A 27,097-nucleotide genomic window follows, 5' to 3' on the forward strand; every position below is an offset into this window, starting at 1 on the left:
CCAGGCTGTGTAGCTTGTTACTAGCATCTGCACTTGTTAAACGAAAGGATGTTTATGAAACACAGGGTTTACGAAAGATTTTAGTGTGTATAGGGGTTTAGATATTGGTAGAAACAAATATTAAATATTGTATCATTTATATAAGCAACATTTGGCATTTGAAAACTGGTTTAAAAAGTCATCATTTATTGTGTATTACCCCATCTGACCTCGTACTTCTACACACTCCTCATGAATTCCTAATCCCTTCATCTAACAAAACACCCCATTAAGGGCCTCCCAGCCCCAGAGAACCACAGGTAGAGCTACATGACCTCACATGAGCAGGAGGGCTCGAGAGTTATAGATCCAACTTTTACATCAGAATTCAAAGAAGCACATCTTAATGTATGAACCTGTGACACTGCAGAGCAGCACTGCAGATTACGAGCAGGACGCCGATTCTCCTGATGCTGGTTGGCCATGTTAACTAACTGAGTGGTCAGATGCTGCTGGTGGGGCAGTAAAAAGCCTCAGGCATTAGGCAGGAAATTATGGAATATCAAGCTTGGGTTGATGTGCTCATTCTGCCACACAAATACTGTGCAGACACGCATTTTGTCGTTTATATGTAACTACAGTGTGTTCAGGAATAGATATGCAACAAGGCTGTATGATTATCTGCCTTAACTACCTTTATGTCAATTTACTGTTTTGTGAAGGGTGTGTTTGTGTATATGCGTGCCTATTGCTGTTGCATGTGCTTTCTTGTTTATCAGTCAGTATGAGTCACAGAGTGTGCAGAGCATTTCCCCCACAGCAAAAGCTAATCCTAAAACGACTCCTTCTCCTAGCGATGCAGTCATTTATTTAAGAGGGTCATGCTGCATCTGCAGAGAATGTTTAAAACATTAGCCACATCATAACTTACAGAAAGCACTGAAACATTGATCCCATTAGAAGAAAGAGCCCCGTCTTTCTCGCCAAGCTAAAGCTGTTTCCCCTAAATAGCCTTCCTAATCATCTGCAAGCATGCATGCGCACACACACGCACACATGTACGGTATAGTCACAAAAGTGTAGACATCACAATCTTCAAGCATGCACATACCTCGAGCTGCCGTCTGCACACACAAGTAGACACACAAACACAAATACACTATAGAAGTAAGGGTTGTTTTATCTATTATCACACAAAAAAAAGGTACTGTATCATGGACTATATTTATTATATTTTCTTATTTATAAGAAACCTAGAAAACAAGTAAAAAACTCTTTAACACTGCAATTGCAGTGCAAGTGCAGTGTAAACTTCTTACAAGTTCAATAGCCCTACAGCTAAATGGATTATAGAAGCTGCATGGAAAGCACACACACACACACACAAACACACACATACACACAAACAAGAGACATAGAAACAGAGACACCGTCAGTTCTTTAGAAAAAATGTTACAATTCACCCACTTATGGTGGGTAAGTAAGGTATGGAGCATTTCTGCTACAGGGGGACACCATGTAGTTCACCTTTAAAGCTTTTCTGCTGATCAAACAGCCTGTTTGATTCAGCTTCAATAGCAGCAGTCTTTCATATAAGGATGGGAGAGCTGTCTGCTCCCATTACAGCTCTGCAGTTTCATATTTTAAACTTCCTCAGCCTGAAAACTGCCTTACAAATTTTTCTAGCTTGGGGTGAAACTCAGCCAGTATAAAGCATTTTGTGCAGACCGAGGATAAAGCCACACATTAACCTCTCACAAACAACTGCATTGTAAACATGATCAAAGAAAAGAAGAGATGGAAGGTGCGAGGAAATCGGAGAGCGTTCAGGAGAGAGTCTTTGATTCTGGGGCATCCATATCCCTCTCTGCCTCTATCTGCATCCTGCTCTCATCCACTCTTCTGTAAGCCTCCTTGTCTCTGCTTCCTTTTTATTATTCTCCCACATGGTCCTAATTCATTTGAAGACTTGAGTGTCAGTGGATGCAGACCACCACAGTTTCATGAGGCGGAGAATTGCCCACAAGGCCAGGAGTAAAAGGTCAGTGCTTCATCCGTTAGCTGTCAGGTGATGCATCTCTGACCACAGTCTGGAACCAAGTGTACACATGTTTGGCTTGGTGTGTGTGTGCCTTGCAACAGTAAACCATAAATGACCTTCTCAAAAATCTGGGGTAAGGGTTTGCTGTTGGTTGACTGTGACAAACTGATGCTAATTTCTTAAAATTATACTTATTTTCCTTTAAATCATCTGGCTCTCTTGCCTGTAATACAGCTGTATTGGCAACTGTCCATCAATAAAACATCAGTAAACACAGCTATGTGAGTTCAAGGGCGATGATTATCGTGTACAAACCTGTGTCGAGCGGAAAAACATGATTTAAAGTGTATTATTTTGAGGATTATGTTAACCCTCTTAAGATAAATATTTTCTTTTTATATTGCATGTGTGTGATTGAAGGGTATAATGGTTAAGGGAATTAAAATAAAAACATCCTGATTAGAGGAAGGATTGCAAAGCTTAAACTCATCATTATCTCTCCACTGTAATACATATGCCAGTGGTGATGTGTTGTTGGCGCTCATGCATCGAGGCACAGGTTGAGAAAATGCGTAGGAGGAGGTTGAATGCTCATATGGACTTAACAAGCCCTCATTCCAGCTCCTCAATAGGGGCATTTCATTAACCCCTGAAGCAGTGAGACATGAAACAAGAGACGGAGGGGTGGACAGAGGGGAGATGGAGAGCACATATCACACCATTTCCAAAATACCAGCATTTCAGCAATAACTTGTGCTGACAGGCACCCTTTTTCATGTCTTGGGGAAGTGGCCTAACATTCACACCCATTGCTAATCATCTCAAGACGCACAATGGAACTGAGCATCACAGACTTTGAGGGAAAAGAGAAAAATGTATTTTTTTAGAAAAGCAGTTATAGAATCACTGTATTTGTGATTTTATCATGAATAATCTAATCATGGACTGCGCAAACTTATTACAGTCATTCCTCTTACTGATCAAACGTCTCTCAAACTTTCATTCTGCATACATGGCAGATGGATTCCACATTTCAGGCAAAAATGTATTAGAAAGAAATTCATAAGTTGAGGTATATCATTCCAGACACTTTTATAATTTCATAATACTACTCCTAAATCCACTCAGTACAATAAATAAAACAGTTTATTGAATTGAATTATAATGCCTGTAGCAGTGTCCATTCTGACAAAGTAGAATCTGCAGCTTGCTATTGTGTATAAATGTTCTGTATAAATTTAATGTTTTTCTTTGTCACATTTAGGTCCACTGTAAAGATACTGAAATCTTTGCAGTTAATCACAAATCTAAGAACAAATATTCTTGACCCCAAAACACTAAAGTCAGATTTTGAGGAAGTATGAAAGGAAGACAAAAGTCACCTGCCCACTATCACAGTGTTTAAGTGAAATAAAACTACCAGTGTCTGATAGCTGTTGACAGCTGTGCCTGCAACCTGGGGCAGAAAATGGCAGAAATTATTAAAAAAATATATATATATAAAACTCTTGACATCTCATTTAAGGCTGCCGTGTCACTGAGGAGAAACATATTCTTCATTGGAAATTTAAGGAATGCTCGACAGAATCTGAGTACAAATCATAGCCCTCTCGATAACTAAATCATCAGATTTACCTGTCACCCAACAGACACGGTCAGAAAGAATCAACCACGGAGGAGTTTGCAATACTTTTGACGTTTCCTCTGCCATGTTTTTTTTCAATAACTCATCTCCTGAGCTGGAATAAGTCTGTGTGTGTGTAAGTGCTTTTGTGTTTGTGTGTGAACCACCTATGAGAAAACATGTAATTAATTATTATAACATAATTGAAATACCTTCAGGGCTGCATAATTGCTGTAATATCCTTTAATATCACTCCATTTTTTAAATAATCTCTAATATTCCAGCATGCTGAACAAATGTTTTTCATTTAATGGACAACATGACCAAAATCTTTCCAAAACACAAATAAGAGAAGAATCTCTATTGACAGCACCGCTTGACCGCAGGGCTTTGAAGAGAGTAATGTTCAAGAAATGGGAAGGAAATTGGACAACTCGCTGAGAAATCTGCTCTGCTCTGGCACCAAGGTAACATGGGAAGCATATTAGACCCCAACTTCTAGCAAAAATGTTGTTTATATAAACATTTTTTTCTTACGCATGAAAAATAGGTACTTTTATTATTCTCAACTGATCATAATAAAAAATATAGGTTCTTATCAAACAACTTGTCAATCAGTGATAGCAGGTTTAAATCCTGTGTTTATTTTGGTTTTGCTTATATTGGATCAGAGATTTTTCCTTTAACTAGACAAAAGTTAAAGTTTTCAAGCCACAAAGTGAGCACAGATGCAATACATGGCAGGCATAGAGAAAGTAGAAGCTTCTCACTTTACTTCAGGTTGATATTAGTTATTCTGTAAACTCTCTGCAGAATTACTTCATTATAAAAAGCGGTTCTTCAACAGCTGTTTGAATCTGTACATGCATGTTCACAGAAACCAAGTCATAACTCAAACCTGGACATGCCATCAGAAGATACAAGATTCTACTGCCATTAATAGCCACAAACAGACTTTTGCAGCAGCTGCCTCAGTAACAGGGGGAATGAGAGACCTGTTGGGAAGCAGACTGCCAGCATGGATTAAAAGGGAACATAAAAGCTTGCAGGGCAGGACATAAGGATAATTATACATAGGAGACTAACCACATCTTTGTCACAGAGTTCCTTTGCACCTCAATTACTGGAAATGTAATCTGCATAACAATGTCTTACAAGGGTACAGTTCTGCATGCAGCACCAAAATGAGGTTGTAAATTTTACTTGTTTATACATTTGAGCATTTAAGAGCAGGTCTGTGTCCAGGGGGGGATATAGTTAGAAGGAGTGAGAGAGAACAAACAGAGAAAAAGAGGCAAGAGGACGATTCACGCTGGGTGTGAATCATATCGAAGGAAAGAGGGAGAGACAGAAGGGGCAAGGGGCAGGTTTGATGAGGTGGAAGCAGTCTACCTGGCATGTACTCTCCCTCTCGCTGGCTGAGCTCACATTGGGCAGACAGGAAGGCAGGGGCACAGACAGGAGAAAGCTGACCTCAGATACACCACATGAACTTCAGCAGGAGAAAAATAATCAACCGGTGTGACTCACCAGCTCAGCACATCTCATTAGAACAAGCACCCAACAAAACTGGGAACTCAGTAGAACAAAAGTCAAATAGAGGGGCTGGCATCAAATTAAACACTTAGTTCACTTGGTTGAAGTATTTAGTAAAGCATGACAAGTGTGTTGTGTAATAAAATGATACAATGCCAGAAAAAAGTTGAGAAATTTTATAAACAGGCAAATGTTCCCAGATTTCACATACTTGAGAAAACGTAGTTTGGTCCACATCTTATTAAGAACTTTCGACTTGTTTTTCCACTAAAAAACATTTAGCCTAGCTTAATTTAACACTTGTTATGCATTAAGCTGAGACCACACAATTACCAGAAAAATAAAGAGAAATAAAAATTTATATGAGCAAATACTTTGAATGATACATACGGTAAAAACAAGGTAGAATAAAATGCCCACTTGATTTCACCCAAAGTAACCAGTGTAAGACACAAAGCTTTGCTTTCTATTTTTTCCTTGTGTTACTTAAAAGTAATCTCAGTGCGCTGCAGGTACTCTGGTTGTTTACCCCCCCCATTTCTCTGTGACTCATTCACCTCAATTTGTGAGGTTGACGAACCCCATTCTGTTCAAGCTCTTCATCAAGTGGCCGTCTTTCAGGGGTGGCACTAAAAACAGCTCCTGGGCACCAGAAACTGGCAGGTACATAAGTACAGTAATTAACTTTTGGTCGTACAGAAGCTCTAATTTAGTGCGGACAGATTTCTGGAAATGCAGAGAAAATGCTTACAGCCCTAACCACAATCAGCACATACAGTACACCCATAAATGGAAGTGACACATCCATTTTCACTGGCATCTAAGAAGGCACAGATGCATATGCACCCACACAAAGACTAATAAACATAGTTGGTGCAAAAATAGACATGGGGCAGAAACAGTCAAGACTGGTGGAACAAGCATCCACATTTGTGATGCATCCTTGGGCTAGACACTGAATTTCCACCTGCTGTATTTTCTAAGTGACCCTGAACTCTTACCGCCCTGTGGAGTAAAAAAAAAACAAACCAAGAAGGGATCATTAAAACATTCAGTTTTCAGTATTATGAGTATTTTTGTAAACACATAGAAAGTAGACACATACTCCATACTATCCAAAGGGAGAAAGATTTGTAACTCTGAATCACACAATTACAAGCATTGCTAGAACTATGAACATAGAATTATGATATTTGACTTTCCAAAGCAACCTGAGAAAAGTAACTAGACTCCTAACAGGCCAAATAATATATAACAAATGTACAGGTATATCAAACACACAAAAAAATCTCCCAAAAATCCAAACAATCAAAAATAAATTTTGGGCCGACAAGCTTATTTCATAAAGTGCACTATTTTGTCTTCCCCACTGTTTCTAAGATTAACCTAGACCAATTTTACTTCATGCTCCTCTTTCAAATCCAACCTGCCCTCAAAGCAGCCTGCAAAGACTCACAGTACATCAGGCTGTTTGGAAAGAGGGCCATTTCCAGCCTCCAGTCCTCCCTTTGGCATCCTGCTCAGGCCCTCCAAGAGCCAGGAGCCCCATGGAGAGAGGCCCTGCAGGGGACATGTCCACAATGGGGTCCAGGAGTAAATAATTCATGAGTCCCTGTTGGCACAGTGCATTCAGGCTGTAGATACTCTGCCACTGCTGTTGCTGTAAGAAGGCAGCATATGTCCTCCCCCTGTAGCTGTTTCCATTATTGCCTTCTTTTACTTACACCCCCCCTTGACAAAACACAATATGCTAGGCTCCTCATTGCATAGAGGACATTAAGCAGATTCCAGCCCCAAAGACATCTTTAATAATTTTGAACAGGACCAATTGGGTTTATTGGGGGACATTCCTGGAGGACTAAGGGAGGTGAGGGGGCTGTGTAGGATCAGAAGTAGTCAACATGCTGAATAAAGTAATGGTGAATCTGAAGAGAAGGGGCTGTGCTTCATCTTTCTGATGATGGAGACATACACAGAGACATGACTTCGTCCTGATTTGCCAGGGTAATATGAATGACGCACAGGAGTTGTGAAATAATACAATACACCCACTACAATACTTAGGAAGTGCACTGGCTGCGAAAATAAGGCTAAATAGTGCAGACACACAAAACGTAGAGCCAATGTCCTGCAGGCAAGTTTACCCGTGCATTGTGAGCATTTCCTGTTTCTACATTTTCTAGTATTTAGAATTAGTTACAGGCAGGTTAATTATATGGTCTTTAGACAACAGAAAATGGCAGCTCTATAGCGAAGGAAAAAAAATAAACACAATAAGGCTAAAGGCAAGTGAAGATAAGGATATAACGTGTCTTTATTATATATGGGCTCTTCTCATTGGCTAAAAAGCTTTTCATATTCGACCACTTGCTTAGATTAAATATAAACTATTGTCCTCCACCCACACCTCCCTCACCCCTGTTGTAAGATCAGGAGGATGAGAACAAGGGAGAAATTAATCAATTAGGACTCAACCTCACTCTTAGAAATATAAACAACATTTTGTCCAATTCAAATACACACCTCTGATAACTCATCTAGCTACTACAGCCCATGAGCTATTGATGAAATGAAATGTAGTTTCATAATGATGGGCTGTTTTAGCTCATGGCCCAAATCACATTTGATTGGATATGATTGATTGAATATGTAGAATATGTGTCCCTAACTTCAAAGATATTTTAACATTTGACAAAAAGAAAAAAGAGGGTTTTTGATATAAAAATTCTCATTTTTTTGACATTTGGCATGTATCAAGAGATAACTGAACAGTTAACACAAGGACACAGGATTAGAACTTGGAAAATGTTTTTTTTGTTTTGTTTGTTTGTTTTACTTGGTCTTTAAAGCATCTCAGCGTTCAAACTTGAATTAAAACTTAATGTGGCTTCACAAAATCAATGTTACAGTCTTGAAGCATTCATGCCTGCCATTAAGTTAAGTCTGACAGGACAAATTCACTGTTACAATATGGCACTGTAGTGTCATGGCAGATCATGAGTTCAACAGAATGTTCCTCAGATCATAGTTCACTAGTTTTCTGTGAAATCACAGCAGAACTATTTCATCAGGACTTCTTATCATAGTAAGGGGGTCAGGAGGTATGTATTACAGACGGTACGGTATGCTAGGTCATTCAGACCCTCACAAAGAAGTCTGAGAAAACAGTTGTTTAGCACCTGTCAAATCAGCTCACACACTACTGTTCCACACTTGGAGAGCAAAATTTTAGTGAGTTACATATTTCTGGCATAAACAGCCCTAATTAGGCCTCCAAATCCCTCCACAAACATTTGAGGATCCTTGGTAAGCATCGTGCAGTGATAATTGTGATTTATCCTCTGTCTGTAGTCATCATTTAGCCTTTTGCCATCATTAGCTTCGCTGTGACACGGAGGGCCTGCAGTCCCGACATCCACAGACCATCTGCTACGCCTGGCCATGCCAGTCACCAACCAACCAGCCACCTACCACCCTCGCATAATGCCCCATTTGGTATTGCATCTGTGTACTCCACTGATCTGCCAACAAAGGATTACTCAATGTTTAAACAAACCCTTGGACATTTAACAATATTCAAATGGCCATTTAATCCTATGGTCGACATTTGAGCTAATGCACTGAGCTGACAGTGATCTGGGGACAGCCCATTTCAAGATGCCACGATGTTAATGACACACATGATGAGAAAAATAAACAATCCATGCGGAACTAACCTCCATTAATGATTGTCTTTGATTCTTTGACCCATCAGTTATAAAAGATGATTATCAGTCCACGGTTGTTCTGTGCCAGACAACAGACACCTATGGCACCTCTATGCTAAATTAGCCAGTCTCGGTTTCTAATGGGCAGACCAGGAGATGTGTCTAGACAAAAATGCCTGCCGTCCGTTAACGAGACAGACAATCCAAAACAACTGATAATCAGAGAAACCTTTTTGTAATCCAGTGCTAATAGTGCTTTGAATGTTTTGGATTTTCTTTTGTGTGAAAAAGAAAAAGAGAGAAACAGTCAAATCCTCAGCTTTCAAAAAGTCACTGCAGCTTTTGTTTCTTGGCAAAAGAAACAGAAAAAAATATTGAAATAAGCTGGAAGGGTTTGGGATAAAAATTGTGTTTGTCAATTCTCTTATTCGCTCCAAAAACTTGACAACTAACAGCCATATCAAACTGTAGGAGCAAATTACCTTAACAATGTAATGTAAAAGGAACGTGCTAATTTGTAACAGCTCAGCAAGTGTACACCTATTTTACTGGGATATTATTGTAATCAAAAGGCACATATTAACTGTTTACTGTCATAAAAGATGCTTGCAAAAGAGACAGGTCAAACATAATCTTATTGCCTTTTCTATCTCCAACATTGTCAGCCTACCATGCCAATCCAAACCATTTCTGCCAAATCAAATCAGACATCCATCCTCTTTCACACCATTTTGCACCCTGAAGTAGAGTACATTACATGAAAACTGTAATCATGTCAAGTGGACATAATTACAACTGCACAGGGATCCTGTGTTCATCACAGTATTTACTGGCAGAGACCATTACATCCTACTCAAGCTAAATGCCTGTGAGTTGCTTTATATAGTAACGCTTCCTACAGTACAGTATGTAACAAAGGGGGCTTTGAGCTAGGTAGCTTTGCTTGGAGAAATGTTTCCATAATTGCAGTACATTACATTACACAGTAGGATAAAATAATTCCACCTGTTTTTAAGGCCTCTACTGAAGTTATTTCTGAAAGTGTGGTTTTCCTGAGGCTAATGAATTGGCCTGCCTTACCACTAAATGTTAACAAAAGCTAATGTTTGAAAGGGAGTGAAAGACAGTAAAAACCTGGTAAAATGAAGTTTGTAAACAGAAATGGAAGTGGCTTATCCTACTAGCAGAATTTTCACTTGCTTTTAAGAAAATAGGTTCTTAAAATTGCACACGAGAATACAATACTTCTTAAGTGGACATGTTTTTTCAACAGTGCGGAGTGTTCTCAGCATCTATGGTAAGTCTTACACTTGTGAAAAAACACCTGCAGTCTGTCAGCTACAATACCATGTGGTGTCCAGAATGGAAGCAGGGGACTTTTGGGGCCGAACAAATGGCTACAACAAATGTAATACAACTTCCTGGGGAAAGAAATTTCTAGAAAGTTAAATCATCCAAGAAGAAAAAAGACCAAGTATCCAAAGTCTCAGATCCAAACTTAGTTTATCCCAACATCATTCAATGGAGAAAAACAAGTGAGGGAGAAGAAAGAATTGAATGTGTCTTCCACCTCCATTTGCTCTGGTCTTTTGGACAAGAAATAGTTCAAGAGAGCTCTGTGGTCTCTGCAGCAGCAGCATTAACAATCAGACATTTTCTTTACAAACTCTCCTGAGATTTACTATCAAAAACCAATTAAGTCTCTGGCGTGCTTGTGTGCTTGGAAGGGATCATTGCAGGGAGTGAGAAAGGTCACCTGTCTCTTTAAGTTGCACGGGACAGGTCCTTAAAATACACACAGACACACAAACTAATATCCACATTTATACATACAGCCACAGAAATGATCACACAAGCAAACCCATGAGCAGTATGACCAGTCTCACCTACATGTATGTGATTAATGGTGTTAAGAGCTGACTAGTGTGACCGAGGCGGCAATTAACAGTATTCCCAAGAGCTGCTCTCTCATCCATCCTCCACAATGTGTTCACCACATATCTGATATGAATAGATGGATGATAACTGTAAGGTGGGAAACCTAGAGGAGCTATTGATCACCCCAATTAAGTCTTTAGAAAAATTAGTAAGGAAAGAGGAGAAACTTGCCTCTGCCTGCAGTAATGTCTTGAAGTTTATTTAATTATGCAATTTCAGAGTCTGTTTCCAAAATGGGATATCTGGAGTTGAAATGATCAATGATCATTAGCATTGCTTAATTAGTACTGCTTCATTAGCATTCATGATCATTAGCAAAGTAAAGCAGATTATAGCTTTCAATTAAAGTTATGAGTCATTTCAGAAGTTTGCTTTCAAAATCATCAACTTTTTTTTAAGGTAGATTCCTTCCTCCAAAAATCTTTCAATGGAATTACTATGAAACTGTTTGTGAAGCTGTGCCAGTGGTGCTTCAAATCTCTCAGACCATCAAATAGCTTACTGTGGATTTGAAGATATCTGAAGGAACACAGAATAGCAAGCCTTAAGTGTCACATTTGCTGAAAGAGAATCACGAGTTCAGTCAAGCAGAAAAAACATTTTCAACTCTTATCCCTAAATCACTTTGAGAATCACAAGACTGAAACAGCTAACAGATCACAGAAAATGTTACAATTACTGCAGTTAAACAAACTCCCTAGACTGACAGACACATGTTTTTCAGCCAAAATAGACAAATGAGAAGAGAGTTAATTAATGGTTGATGTGATCATTCCTATGCTCTCCTGTCAAACGGCAGAAAGTTTCTATGTGTCAGAGAACCTTTCCTGCCCTTGTTAGCTCTACATTCGTCCCCTTCGTCGTATGGTTTCCATGGTAACAGACCGATCAGATTGGTCATAACCCTCACATTTCACACTAACCTGCAAGGTGTGTAGTGTATATTACTGTGAATGTGCGTGTTCACGTTTGTTTGTACAGACAGTGTAAATTAATTAAGTTGTTTGGTAACTGTCTTTTCACCAGGTATTAATGGACAAGGGCATTTTTCTGAGATAATTACCTTGATATCTAGAGATTTACTGAGATACTCATATCACTCTATACATACAATCTCATTCTATACTAAAAACAAACAAACCAATCTTTTGAGATTATCAAGTTTGCCTGTGAATTACATAATATAAGGTGCAAGATTAGAGTTAATTGACCCAATGAAGCATGCTAAGTAATGACCTACTTGTTCAGTGGAAAAGAGCAACTGGTTCAATACAATGACAGCGACACACTGATTGTACTGCATGGAAGAAGAGCTAAATTGAGACCAATATTAATTGATAGAAGGAAAACTAAAAGCCACCGATTGTAGACTTATAGTAAGACACCTGTCAGTGGCGGGTTAAACAAGTCACTGTTATGATTAATGGCTGCTGTACTTTACAGCAGTGATTCCCAACCAAATGTACTTGTATCCCAGGGGGTACTTCTGCAGTTGCCAGAAATTATGATTTGAATAAAAAAATATATCCATGTATTAGTGTTTAGGAGGGAAAAAAACCAACCTAAATAGGCTTATAAACTGGTGTCAAAATTACTAGTAAGTTACCAGTTACAATAGGCTGACTGTACAGTACACACCTGTCCACCTGTACCAACAAACGTGTAAAGCCACTGAGTTAGAAAGCTAGCAGAGAAGTCAAAATAGTTAGCTAAAAGTAGTGGATAAATGGGTGGTAGTAGTAGGAATGATAACTTGACCAATAAATGAAAAAATATTATAACGATATCCTTTTTTGTAACATCCATTTTAAAATCAGTTCAGGGATGTGTGGGTACATCTATCTATCAAGACTGTAAGTGTGGACTGACCTTCCCCTGCCTGTAAGAAGTAAAATCAAAGACAAACGGGTGTCTGTGTCAACACTGATTTTTCTTCACACACTAAAATGCTGACTTTCTGCTGGCAGCAACCCCGCTCTCTAGTCTGAAAGCTCTCGCCTCGACTGGGTCTTATTTGATCAGCTCCAGTTCCACTGGGACGACCTTTGCTGGGTTAACAAAATGTCACATGTGATTTTGCTGCGGGCATCAAGTGACTTGGAGACGAGCGCCAAGTTCCACTGGAATAGACTGAAACCAGCACAGTGACGAAGAAAGGGGTCATAACAAGGCAACAGTCTAGCTACTCATTTTTTTCCACGTTGATAGTTTTCAGTACTTTTGTATTTCAGGACTTTCAGACCTTCAGTCAAGCTGCTGGCTGCTCAAGCATGATATAACTTATAATTTTATCTTCCAGTGATACAAATCAAACCTCAATCAATACAACCTTTATATGTACAGTATACAGAAACATTCACCTGTTTAAGGGGTTTCAGTCATTTCACATCTTGTTTTCAGTTAATTTGTTTAATACTTCTGCCACTGTTTTCTTGTTTAATACTGCTGTTGTCTTCCTCTCCTGGTGCTGTATGTCTGAAATGCTTTGTAATTTAATGAGACTTTGTGATTTCATCTAATCAGTGGTCTTCTCTTTGGATTTCTGTGAAACAATTCACAGTGCACAGAGTTGACTAAATTCAATAACAGGGACAACTGACAAACAAATGCAAGACTGTAAATGTCATGTATTATTGGATGTTACAACTTGTTTGTGAAGCGTAGTGTGAAAAATGATTATTATTTGTTGTGGCTGATCCATAAAGCAGACATCAGAAGTCATATCCCTTGTTCTCTCTTTTGTTCTCTTTACTACCAAGCTAAAATAAAAGAAAGAAAAGGAAAAATTTACACAAATTCAGGACAGACTTCTCTTTTCCTGAGTGTCTTGTTTGAGACATTCCATCTGTTATTCTGCTAAAGGTGGGACCTTTACCTGCACAGGTGTACCATTGTGCTCCTTTTGGCCTTTTCACCAAGATAGTCATCTCTGGACCCAGTTGGGTAACTCCCTCAGCGCTGATACAGCCTGCTCTGTTCATCGTTACAGTCTCTAGTTCACCTGTTAATTTATTCGGTCATTCTTTTCCTCATTCATCTTGGTCCAGCAGCTCAGTCTCATCTTTGCTAGGAACAGGAGCAGCTTCTGAGGTAGGCCAAAGAGAGAGTAAGCTTCACCTTCAATTTCTCCATGAGCGTTAGTGAGATGGCCTGCTTCGCACCAAGGGAATACATCTGTGTGCAGGGATCACCTAAGTAATTGACTGAGGAATCATACCCAAAGGGTCTATCACACTAACCTTTTATTTTCTTTCTAATTTTTTACTGCTGCTGCTCCCCCAGAGCTTACATCGATGCAGGACGCTGATCAATTGCTTGCCTTTGATTCATGACAAATGGGGCTGCAATTTCTTTTATGAAAATCAATGAGTCCATATACCCGTTTACTTTAATCACTTCTTACTGCAGGCTGCCATTTGACCTGCAGCCAATACCACTGATGAAAACGATAGTCAGGAGAAACGGTATCCAATCTCTTCTTCACATATTGGCACTGAATTGACTATCTGATTGAGAGCGCCAGACTGACTTAGAAGAGAGAGAGGGGCAGTCCAGCATGGGAGGGGATGATACATGCTTGGATAGTGTGATGGCATGTTCATTTCAGTGACCAGCATGACACAAAGTGTCATGAGACTGCCTGTGTGCTTGAGTGTTGTGTCTATGTGTGTGTGAATCATGTCTAAAATGGGAGTGTGTGGGAGTTCTCTCTCCAGACCTGTCAACTGACAAACAGTTTCATGCCTCTGTGCCCTAAAATGTCTCTAAGCAGAGCGCACTGGGAAAGAAAAACGAGCCATACTTACATTTATTCACATTTATGACATTCTATAAATCTTTCCCTTTTTTCATTCAGTGAATTGCAGTATGGGTCTGTTCTACTCTACCACATGAACATTCTCAAACGTGAATGTTTACTGGTTTTCTTAGTCTCCTGTAAAAGCAAAGGGGATACCTTTGGGTTTTAGGGCGCGCTTTGACTGTTGGTTAAGGGGTACAACTAATGATTACATTTATTATTGAATATGCTTCTCAATTAAGTGATTATTGGTTAGAAAATGGAGAAAAGCAGAATTTCCTAAAGCTCAAGGTGATTATTTGTTTTGTTCAACCAAAAATTAAAAACCGAAAAGAAAAAAGCAAAGAACTTGGCATTTTTCCTTAATGATTGATCGATCTTAAAACATTTTCTGACTTTTTTCTGTCAACTTATTAATCAGTTAATCTAAATGAATCCCGGAATCATATAGTAAGTTTCAGCTCTGCACCAAAGCCAGAGACAGTATGCCCTCAATATCTCTATTTCTCAATCTGCCTGTCGAACACACACACACTCTCTACCTCTCTGTCTGTCTCAGCCTTTCTAACAAAGGCCTTTAGAGAGTGTCATTATCATTGATTGTACTCCTGAAGTTGCCTTTTACATTCAGCTGTTCATCTCTCAGACCATCATCGCTCGTTTGCACATTTGTCAATCTTAAGGATTTGAGCATTAACACACAGCAAAATACTAATGGTCTCAAGTCCACTATTTCACCACACACTGCCATGTGACACTAATCTACAGACTATCAATGTGCGCAAGATGTGCTGCCAACATTCATCTGAATAAATCTCATAGGTTATCATTGATCTCTACATGTCAGCCTGTAGGCAGGGATCAACTATCATTTCTCTTTGACTGCAGACGACTGTGTACTTGTGCAGCAGGTGAGAGCAGGGTTTGAATTAAAATTTGTCTCCCTGGGATGTGGGTGAGACGATGGCTGTCAGGGTTTGTTGCATATATTACTTTGTTGAGTCTACAGCACAGGCTCAAGCACACATCATTACATCACTGGGATATACTAAAAATAACACCTCTACATTGCACAGATATGATCTTACTCCACACCTACCATCATGCACACACAAACACACACACACACACACACACAGACACACACACACACACACACACACACACACACACACACACACACACACACACACACACACACAGGTAAAACAATCATTGGCTCAGTGATAAGCTGAAACATGGCTCAACTGGACTTGCCATAAATGTTGAGATTCACAATGTACAATATGCCGTTACCAGCACAGGCAGTTAAATGCATCTGAATACATATCAAAACTGTTATTAGAATATATTTGGTGAGAGCTTAAACTTAAATTTGAACTTTTATTGCTTTTAGGAGGTCTCCCCTGCCACTGTAATGAAAACCCTGAATGACAGCATCTGTAGACAGCTGTGAAACGTTTCACATATCAGCAGAGGTCATATATCTTGACTGACTCATTCATTACAGTATGTTGACAGTATACAGTGTACAGTACAGCACACAATAAGCACAAGCACACTAAACTCATGTTACCTAATATTTCTAGGCTTTCTCAGCTATTCATCTTGACATGCTAGCTTTGCCCAGGGTCAGACAAAGGCCTTGCCCACTCTTACATTGATAGATTTGAAGGGCTGTGATTTTTGCAACGGGAGCACATACGGTGACCCCGTCCTTCATCCATACACACCAGACAGCATAGCTGCTGGAAATAAACACTGTCACAACATAAGCCTTTAAGCATCCAAAAACATGCTGTAAAGAGGAGATTCAAAAAGCATTCCTGATTCGTAGAATTGTATTTAAATATCCTGTTAATATTAATTTCTTCTCATATTTGTTAAGGTTTTAACTGAACTACTGCCTTGCCTTCCAAAAAGTGTCATGTTATTAGTGATGTCGCATCAAAAAAATGTTTTCAAAGTGCAGTCAACTCAGGAGCTGGGGCCGTTTTTGGTAAAGAAAAAGGAAAGAGGAATTTGGTAAGGCACTGTTCCATAGTGCCAGAAATAAATGCCAGGACACTGATACTGTATGCTCTGTTTTAATGTTTACTGTTACATAAACTGTGTGTTCACAGCCTTAAACAAGCTGATAACACAGCTGATTGGAATATGTACAGAATAAATGTATTACAGAGGGCGGATCTACACCCTACAGTAGCTCTCTGTGTATTCACTGGACCTGCTAAGCACTTACTGCTGTGGGAGATAGAGCTTTAGCTGACTTTGTTGGCCAGACAGAGCGGTGGTGATAATGGCCTGCTGGCCTCTCCCAGATCCTGTTACACTGCTGGGGACACACAAGCTGCTCTGTATTTAGCATCAGTCCTCTCTGCTGTGAGCTTAGATTGTAACAGTGCTGGTGGCTGCTCCCTCTCACCTTACAATAAAAGTCCAAAGCAACCAATACCTCCGGAGGAAGTGAACACTGTAGCTTTGATTCTAGTGCCAACTTTAGCAAATTTATTACATTTTAAATCACTATTCAAACAACAACGAAAACTATAAGAGAAAAAAGGATTGTCCCTCTTTCAAAATCACTCACATTCTTTATTTGATATTTTAACTACATACTCTAGCTGCACAGTTGGGGTTGATTTCCAGCGTTGTTTTGAAGTTGTGAGTGATTACCATGTGTCTCAGCCGATAACAGTGGCTGCATCTGTCCAGACGATCCACCTTTATAAACTATCCTCTTTGACAAAACTCCAGAAATCAGTGTGTTCCCCTCTCAGTTGACTGTGATTAACCCTTTTGTGAAAGCCTCTACAATCAGGCATACCTGTGTATGTGTGAAATTCACAATACTACAGCCAAAAAAATTTGAGAACTTCTCTGCTTGTGTGTGACCATGTGAGAGTCTATACAGCCATCTGCTACACTCAGCCAGTAAGCAGTACCTCAGTCTGATCATGCATGCATCAACGGATGGATAAGCTATGTATTCCTTGTGTCTTGTTTTAACAAACACATGACAAAATATTCACCAGCACATGGCTGACATGGGCTTGGGTAATAAGGATATCGGAGTTTATCAGACTACAGTCAGTCTGCACATTCTGCACTCCCACAGTGTAATCAGTGGCTCTGCTTGTTGTCTTAGTTCCATTATAAAAAAATGAAAACATCTGAAAATGAAGTCTGCTGTATAGAACACTAATTCATTAAGGTTTTACATTTTCAAGATTTATATCACAGCCTGAACTACACAGACACTGAAAAACGGGCAGGACATTTCATACCCAGATTTCTGTTTGGTTGTCGAAGAGACAGAGAGAAAGCATGTCATTTTCTGTCAAACACCTACTGTAAACAGCATGGTGAGATGCTGATTACATTTTCCTCTTGCCAGTTCTTCTAAGAAAGAACAATTCAGACGGAAAAAAAACTTCTAGAAAGATGGACAGAGAGAGTCTTACAATATGCATCTCACAGTGTGTGAGGAGGCAGAATGATGTACACAGGAAGGTAGAAGTTATCTGGACAATTATGTAGAAGTTAGTTGGACAGTAAAGTGTTCACCAGAGATGGCAGATGTGATTGGTTTTAGCTGTTTGGTTGGTGCTGAGGAGAGGGAACATGCTGTGCAGGAACAAGCTAATCTGCTGATTTAATAGAGACAATATGAATGGAAGGGTTGGAACAGTGAGGCCTGCTACAGGAAGAAGGGGCTTTAACACATGTTAAACAATAAACTTATTTAAAAGAACATGAACTGATGTCAGTCTAGGCTCAGTTTTCTGCTTAGCTTGTTCTACAATTCCCATTTCTACCCAAATGTATAGAATATTCTTGCTGCCACAAATGAATAAAATAAATTTTGCAGGTATATAATGTTTTGTTTTTTCTTCCTTTTTTGTTTTATCTTTTTTCTGCCTCCAGTGAAGAAATTTTGGATATGGAACTTGAAACAGTTTGGCATCATGTTAGTGTCCAGAGTGAAGGTTTTATCTAACTAAAAATGGGCTCTAATATTTTTCTTTGTTTCAGACTTTTCTATTACAAGTTAGAAGTTAAGTACTAAGGTGATAATATTGTCAGAATATAATCTGCATAAATCAGTTGTATTTTAAGTGAGACCCTGTAAATTAATCACAGTATTTATACATACAGTATTTGTAATCTTTCAATCTAAAAGTTTCAGATGGATAAAAATGCTACTAAATAATACTAAATACTTTGCACAAAGTATTAAGAAAAAACAAATCCATGTTCATCCGCCTCATTTTGCAGGTGCCACTGTTCAAAATGAAAAAGAGACTCACGTCCTTGTCACCACAGTTTGAATACACTGTGACATCCACAAAAACATTCAAAATTAACAATACAGATTTAGAAGCAATAGCACATGCTTTTGTTAGCTTTTCATCCCCTGTTCTCTGCATTGAATATGGCAAATCTTCCGGCTATCTGTGGGTATATGAAGTGGACGATTATTAGTGCCGTGCAGACCTAAGGTTGTGTGATTTATTTCTGGAGCCACCAGTCAAACAAAGGTTGCCTCTTGTCATTTTGACAAGTGGTCAATCTAATCAGCCTGTATGATGATGGGGTAGACACATGCTAATTAGCATCAGCAGCCTGAGCAGTGTAGAACAAAGGACACTGCTTTTGTCGTGCTTAATTATTCTAGTGTGTTTGTGTTCCTGTGTGTTGTGTATAAATGAGAGTGAGCATTTCTCTCAATCAAATATATTTGTGTTTTGTGTGTGTGTGTGTGTGTGTGTGTGTGTGTGTGTGTGTGTGTGTGTGTGTGTGTGTGTGTGTGTGTGTGTCTCTTCACAGGGAAAATATATGAATCATAACTGAGTAGCTGGAGCTTGTGGGCATGGTGGCATAAGTTCATCAAAGGTCGGACAAGCCACCCACATGCTGCGAGCTGATGGGCACAGCAGCGTGCTCCAAATCTTAATGATGTTCAGACAGAAATTCCAATGCTGCTCAAAGACAATATGAAGTAACTTGAGCTGTAGTAGAAACAAGAGCTCAAAAGGGCCAAGCAAAACCAGCCTTTCCATCTGGAGCCCATTTCAAACCAGTCTGTTGACAACGATTGTATCTGAGTCTGACAATATTCGGCTGAGACGCAGGACTCTTGAGCGTCACAATGAAAGCACTTCTGAAGCTTTTTACCGACATGTCATCATGAGTACAACATTTCATCCCGTCTTGGTAAGTATGTTGGCTTCCCGCAATTTGCATGAATGAAGGCTGCGAAGTGGTCCCTTGAGTGAGAGCAGAAGGAGCAGTACAAGCTTTAAACTCTAGAAAGCATGTAAATATAAAACCAACAGATGCAACAACAACATAGGAAAAATAGGAATTTTATAAATGGTATGACTTGTAGATTATAAGTTTAAAGTTGGAATGTTGGTAGAAGAAAGGAATTCCTCTCTGGATCCGCTTTCTCCTTATTTTACCTCTCATGTACTTAAATGCAACCCTGAATATAGTAAACTGATACAACACTAATATTGATCAGTTTCATTGATTTTCATTGGAAGGCAGCATTTGATTCAAATCTGCTTTAATTGCTACTTTGCCATTAAAGTCAATATGGTTTATTTTTGAGCACATACAGTATACTGAATGATACACACCATAATAGCTGTGTAAGTTACTTGTCTAAAGCAGTATTACACGTTTTCAACAATTCTGCATAACCAGTACCAAAAAAATTCTTTCAGCTTTTGTGCATTTCTTTCAAGCTGAGGTTAACAGTGCAGTGATCTTTGTAAAACATTCACCATTTTCAGAATATCCTTGACAAGTGTGAAAGAAAAATACTTGAGAAGAAAGCCATGAAAAGTGTTGTCCACTTCCAGCAACTGCTGTTTGGTATTATCTGTGCTTCTTGCCTGACATCTTTTTTTTGACCTCACATTATCTCTGTGTCCTTCTTCCATTCCTCTCATCATTTCTCTCGCCATCTGCAGTCCTTCTGTAAAAAACTCTCATTGCCTTCTCCTTCTCCTCTCTCTGCTTTGTTTCCTCTCCTCCCCATCGTCTCTGCAACCCACCCCCCTTTCCTCCCTTCCTCAGACACTCTGTCTCAGTGGTGTTCCCATTACAATGCCCAGGGTGCATCACCGCTCCATCTCCCAGTAATGGATTTCCAATGCTTCGACCATCTTACCTGTCACATGGTCATATCTCCTCCCTGGGTAGCATCACTCTGTAAGCTGTTTAGAAATGCATGAATCCTCTCTCTGTGTTATTGTACTCGTTCCATCATTACTCACTCCCCAGACAGAGCAGCAGTGTGAGACCCCCACCTGCTTCTCCTGCTGCACCGAGTCAAACTGATGAAGACTGCTGCTGCTATGTAACAACATCAGAAAAAACTGACTTATTATGAGATCTATAATGCGATAGAGGTTAAGAATACAGGTTATTGTTCTAATCATGGCTTTGTAAGTGGAAAATTAACTGTGAAAAAATGAATTTGCCTTTGTAATTGCACCTGAATGTGCCACATTCCTTGACTGTTACAGTGTACCAGATTAAAAAAATGTGTGTACAAATTCTGCGCTCATCACTCGAAATCAACAACATTTGAATTAGCTGTGAAAAAGCAATTTGGATACCCTGGACTAGCGCATTTTCCTGGCAATCCACCAATGTACTGTTACTGTGTGGGTCAGAATTCAAAATTGTTAGACTTGTGTCATTTGATCCTCACTTCCCCACTTTTGTATTCACACCTCTCTATAAAAAAACTATACTAAATATATACAGATGGACTGTGAACAGTACCCAGAGAGTCACACACACACAAACACACAGCTACACACAAATACATATCAATCAATATTCACCTGAATGTGGGTTCTGAGGGTTATATATAAGACATTAATTACACCTCCAAAACAAAAAACTACTGCCTTGCATTTCTGTATTCAACAATACATGTGGATATGACCACAGACGCTTTATGGTTAAATATCATGTAATTACAACCAACTGAACCAATTTGCATCCCCTCAATAACAGAGTTCTTGACTAGATGGATGCAGACTTTGTTTGATTCATGGTCGGGCTCACAACCACTCATTCCTTTCATTTGTTGGCAAAAATGACCACTTACAAAGTATATCATCACCCAAAATAAGCCCCCCTCTATCCTTTCAGAACAATGGTCATTGTTTTCCCAGAGCCTCAAAAGACAAAAACAAGAAGAATATTGAAACCTTTGTTCTTGAATCAATACGTATTATTGCATCGACAAGAAATCAGCATCTAAATAAATATGTTTTCACATTCATATCCAAGTACATGGGCTGGGCTACCAGCTCAAATTAGTGAATTGTAGGCTTACCTTTGGCGTTTTAGTACACTTTCCATTTCTGGCATCTTTTATGTATGCTATATCCAGTAGGTCCGTATCCTGTAAACAAGAGGATGCACAGGTAAATCAGTATTAATATCAATCGAGTGTAAATTCAAACGCTTCAAAGACATTGTAGGACACAAAGACAATCAGTGGCCAAGGGAGTGACCCTTTCTATTTCAAAATCTGCCACCTGTGGCAGAAGGCATTGTGTGTTGTGTGTGTGTGTGTGTGTGTGTGTGTGTGTGTGTGTGTGTGTGTGTGTGTGTGTGTGTGTGTGTGTGTGTGTGTGTGTGTGTGTGTGTGAAAAACCACAAGTGTATAGAGACAACAATAGCCTAAATACAGGATGTTGCGTGGGAGTCATTCAATCTAGGAAGATGCAAACCAAATTATATTTTGCCCTGTAAAGGTGTCACTGTAGTGTTGTACACCTGTGTTCCCATGGTGTGGGAACCTGTGTTTCATGACAGTCATCTGCACCATAGCACTGGAATTAATGTTGACAAGGAAAAAAAAGAAAACAAAAAAAACCCCACACATACACATGCTCTGCTGCTTCATGATGCTCTGCCGTAACACCTTGCCACAGCTTGGCTAGGCTCAGCTGTTTGCGTGGTAGTCAAATAGAAATAAATAGACACAACAAGGCACTATAATAAAGTCGGTCTTCAAATGAGATGAAAAAGCTGTGAATATCATCATTATGATTTAACCAAACAGTTAGGTAAGGCTGTAACAGCATTTTAAGTAAATGGAAACCTTGGCTCCATTTGTAATTCACTATTAATACAACAATGTGGGAAGCCATGTCAGAGCTTCTTATTCCATCTTACTGCGCCAACATTTCACATCACACTATTGTGATGCAGAAGCAAAGTGTGACACTCAAATATACAATATACATTGAGTGACACTATACATAAAGTAATGTGCATGGGGAAAGCTTGTTACCTCAATGCATAATAGTATTTTTTATGTCCTTATTTTAAAATGACAGAAATCTTTTTTATCTTTTTATTAAAGTCAAAACATGTATTTTTGAAAAACATCCATATAGTGATCTGAACTTGGCATTTACTTCTCCCTCTAACTAGCATGCCAACCTCTGGAAAGCAACCAACTCTAAGTAGACACACACTAAATATATACATTACACATACAGTATGCATCTACCCTGTCCACTCATACAGGACATCCACCATTCCGTCGGCCAACTGTTTATTTAGGTTTATTTGCAAGCCTATTGTCGCTTAAATAGCCAGTAATGTGGTAAGCAGTAAATATGTACAAAACGCAGTTTTACAGTAGGCCCCTGCTGCCTTCCTTCAGTTGCCACATCCCTTTATCATTCTGGATTATCTCTCTCTCTCCATCTCTCTGAGTGGGAGCCAGGATATGAGGTAGAAAATTAACCAGAGTGAACTGTGTGTCCACTCAGCATTATCTAGGGAGACAAGGAGCGACAGGGGCTTGACTCAATCTCCAGCTGCAAACGCCACTATCTGACTATGTCAAGGCCATGAGGTTGGTGGAAAATTTTTCTGTTTTCATTTCTGAACACAACTTTAGTGTGTTTTACTTCAGTGTTTGCTTTTGTCTTCTTCGAATTCTACTACCTGTAACAGTTGCAAATTGCAAATTACTCTCATACTGGAGGTACAATGATGATACATGAACTTGGACCACAGATTTTGTTATTCATTATAAGGGCATATTCAAATTTAGATTAGCACTTCTTGCACCCATATAAAGAAACAATAGTCATGAATATTGTTCACTAAAGTTAATAAAAAATGTTGCCATTTGCTACAGGAGATGCACAGCCACTGACTGTCTCCATATAAGAAGCAGAAATTAAATCACTCTATTCTGTGGCTGTAGTGCACAAGGACAAGTTATTCTTTTCTGTAATGTGTAGCATCAATTAGGCTGTCCTTGTTTGTGCAGAGAGAGACTCTGTGTCAAAGGTCAACGCCTACATCGCGTCTGTAAATGCCTGCCTTTGAAGTCACTGTAGAGAGACGGATCTTGGCATGGGGGCCTGGTCGAACAGTGGGGCTTCAGGAAGTAGCCCACTGATGGGGTCCTTTCTTTGCGTGATCTTGCCCAGCACGGTTAACATAGTTCTACGCTGGTTCAACGTCATCAGTTAATTGTTCACCCATAGAGCCCCTTTAAGGGTAACTCAAACAGCCTGTCTGGCTCATAAGCTGCTCACACAGCTAAGGTGATACATGTGTAGCCATTACCGTAACATCCAAAGGTCTGAGTCAGCATCTGCTACAGTGAGCAGTGGCTTACTTGTTGTGCCGAAGTAAATAAAATTTGATGGCACTGACATTTTATTCATATTGACTTAGATTTATGATTGCAGGCACTGCACAGTTAGTTAATTAAAGTACTTTATTTCAGTCTTGCAGTCCAGCCATTATTTCTCTGCTTAATATCTCTCATTTATTTCCTATGACATATGTTCTTTATCTGTTCATTTCTGTCATCTCCCTTTATAGATAACACTCCCTCTTGCTTTCTTTCTCTTTCTTATTTCCCTCCCTCCCTCAGGGCATTTCTGTGTGCATCAAAGCAGTGAACAGGGACAGTGAGCAGGGATCCTCCACTTTGCCAAAGCCTATTAAGATCTACTCCACGTCCAGGAAGCAAGCAGGGCCAACGGGACACTACAGATATTGATGAACATGCTTAACCTGCACTGGCCCTGGGCCCTGTTTTCTGTCTGTTTGTGTATCTCTGCTGTAGAGCCACTGTTCACGCAGCATCTGCAACTTGCTGCCTTCCTTTTTAAAATTAAACCTATTCCTTTTCCAAGTAGAAAGCTAGGAAAAATTACCTGAAATGTTGCAAAATTCATCATTGATCTGGGTAATTAGGATGTCAAAAGTGTCTCTGCCTCAGGCATTTTGTTCATCTATATTTGCCATGTTCTTGTGTTAGACCACTCTTTGTTATCCTTTAATCCGAAGAAGATTGAGTTCACTTGTGTATGAAATGTGATATATAAAACTTGATGTGAGGGTAAATGGGAAAACTCTTAGAAGGCACCTTGAATAAAACTGTTCTTACCAAGTATCTACAGTACAAGGGGGTGGACAGAATCTGGCCAGGTTGTTTTTATAACATAGAGTTTAAGTTGAGTTTACCCTTTGAAGCAACAAGCTATCACAGCTTTAGTGGTACAAGCAAAGACGGGTTGTGCTTGTATGACAAAAAATAGAGAGAAGGTTAGAGAAGCATGGAATGGAAGGTAGAAACAAAAAAAAGAATAAGTGGAAGTGGGAAGACTTACAGCCACAGGTTAGCTTGCTCATTTACCAACAGTTTTCTTGACAGCCTCCGGGTTCAAACTATATGTGCACTCCACAGGGCTCAAGGCTTCTGCTCAGCAATGCACATGGGGAGCAAAGATAGTAAAAGCAGGAAGCAAATGAAGAGGGACATATTTGAGAGAAAACTGCTTTGTGTATTGTACTGGAGCCAGTGAGGTGAAAAAAACAATTAGCCACACCTGTTGCTATTTGTGAGAGATCAAATTCTCAGGAGTGCTTCATAATAACAATAATAATTATATACAGTAGCATCATTTAATCTATTTGTATCATGAAAAAGCAGAGATAAATCAGATCATCAATCCACTAACAAGTATTTAATGGTTAATTCCACTATGTCATGTTTCATCTACAACCCTGCATGCCCATGTCTTGAATCAGGTTGTGGCCAGTTAGATGTGGTTTTCTTACTGGAATGCTGACAGGCTGCTGGTTTGTTTCATGAGGTCACACAAACTATACATGTCAGGGTGGCCCCATAAACCCCTTCATGCCATCCCCTCGACAAAAATAAGACTGTTTAGAAGCCTTGGGTAGCTCTGTCTATTCATACAGCACACACAACTTAGAATGCAGAAGAAGTAAAAGATAAAATAGAGGGGAAATTCTGTTTTTTTGAGGTGCAAAGCTAAATACCATTGCATAACCAGTTAAACTGCTGCATTCGCTATGTGTAAGAGTCTTCAAAGGCCCACTGACACAGGATCACAGGATTCTGGGTGTAGATGTATCCCCTAATCATAAACAGAGCTATTACCTATGTGGAACAAAACACACAAAAGCCACACAGGTGCTCTGCCTGTCCCTGTAAGTGGCCCTCCAGTAACACTTGGTTGCCAGGAAACACGTGCTGTCATGAGGCAAAATGGTTCGAGGAGAGCTGTGCTTGAACTTGGTTAAGAGTCACATCCACTCTGCTGCTCCACTCTTGGGTTTCTATAGAACGACTCTAACAGCCCCACAGTGATAAAGTCCCAAACCTACTCACGTGAAGTGGCTGAACTAAAGAGGGGGAGTGAAAAAGCTCCAAACAGTCAGACAAAAGAGCAGAAAGCTTGTATGAAGAAGGAAAGTGATTTTGTGTGCACATAAACATGTGTGCAGCCTCTAAAGACCTTGCACTTAGGGTCTGAGTTCTGTTTCCTGTCCTAACAGTAGTCTAAGATGGCTTAGTATTTGAAACTCACAATAGAACCTGTTACATTTTAAATTTTTTCCATGGATTAAACACTTTATTAGGTTGTTTGGAGTGGAGAAGGAGAGCGAAAATGGGAGAGAAATGAGGTATGGCATGTGACAAAAGCCTTCAGCCAAATTGGAGAGTCTGGCATTGCCACAAGGCTGCCCTAGGGCCTATTTAAACTAAGCAACTAATTCACTCTGTCTTTCATCCTACCCCTGTCCCCTGTCTCCAGTTCTCTCCCTTTCTTCTATTCCTCTGCAACACCAAAAAACTGTAATAAAACCTTTAAATGAACGAGTGCTGTCATGAGCAACAAATAAAGGACAATTTCTATTCACAATGTGAAATTAATGAACCGAAGCATACACAACACCACAGTTGTGGTGGAGTGTATGCTTAGTCTCACTGGAAAGTGGTTATACAAAGGTAAAATGTCTCTCACTAGAAAATAAATTCTGCACTGTAGTTCTATACAAAGGATTTTGAGCTTGCATTGGCTCAAGTTCAAGTCCCATTTATGGACCTAATTTTCGGTGCAGTTGATGGTGCTGTTCATACAGTATATCCT

General features: G+C 39.5%; 1 protein-coding gene across 2 annotated transcripts in view; it reads right to left on the reverse strand.

Annotated features, from left to right (window-relative positions):
• LOC120788678 (1-phosphatidylinositol 4,5-bisphosphate phosphodiesterase beta-1) overlaps window positions 1-27,097 on the reverse strand; it is a 110,479-nt gene that overhangs the window by 53,980 nt on the left and 29,402 nt on the right. For both annotated transcript variants that reach the window (XR_005707281.1, XM_040124644.1), the window contains exon 3: window positions 21,988-22,056. Coding sequence is in view for 1 of the 2 variants with exons in the window: in XM_040124644.1 (XP_039980578.1) it covers window positions 21,988-22,056 (69 nt within the window). In the remaining variant the exon portion in view is untranslated. The remainder of the gene's footprint in view (window positions 1-21,987; window positions 22,057-27,097) is intronic.

Source organism: Xiphias gladius, chromosome 4, assembly GCF_016859285.1.
Source record: "Xiphias gladius isolate SHS-SW01 ecotype Sanya breed wild chromosome 4, ASM1685928v1, whole genome shotgun sequence".
Taxonomy (NCBI): Eukaryota; Metazoa; Chordata; class Actinopteri; order Istiophoriformes; family Xiphiidae; genus Xiphias; species Xiphias gladius.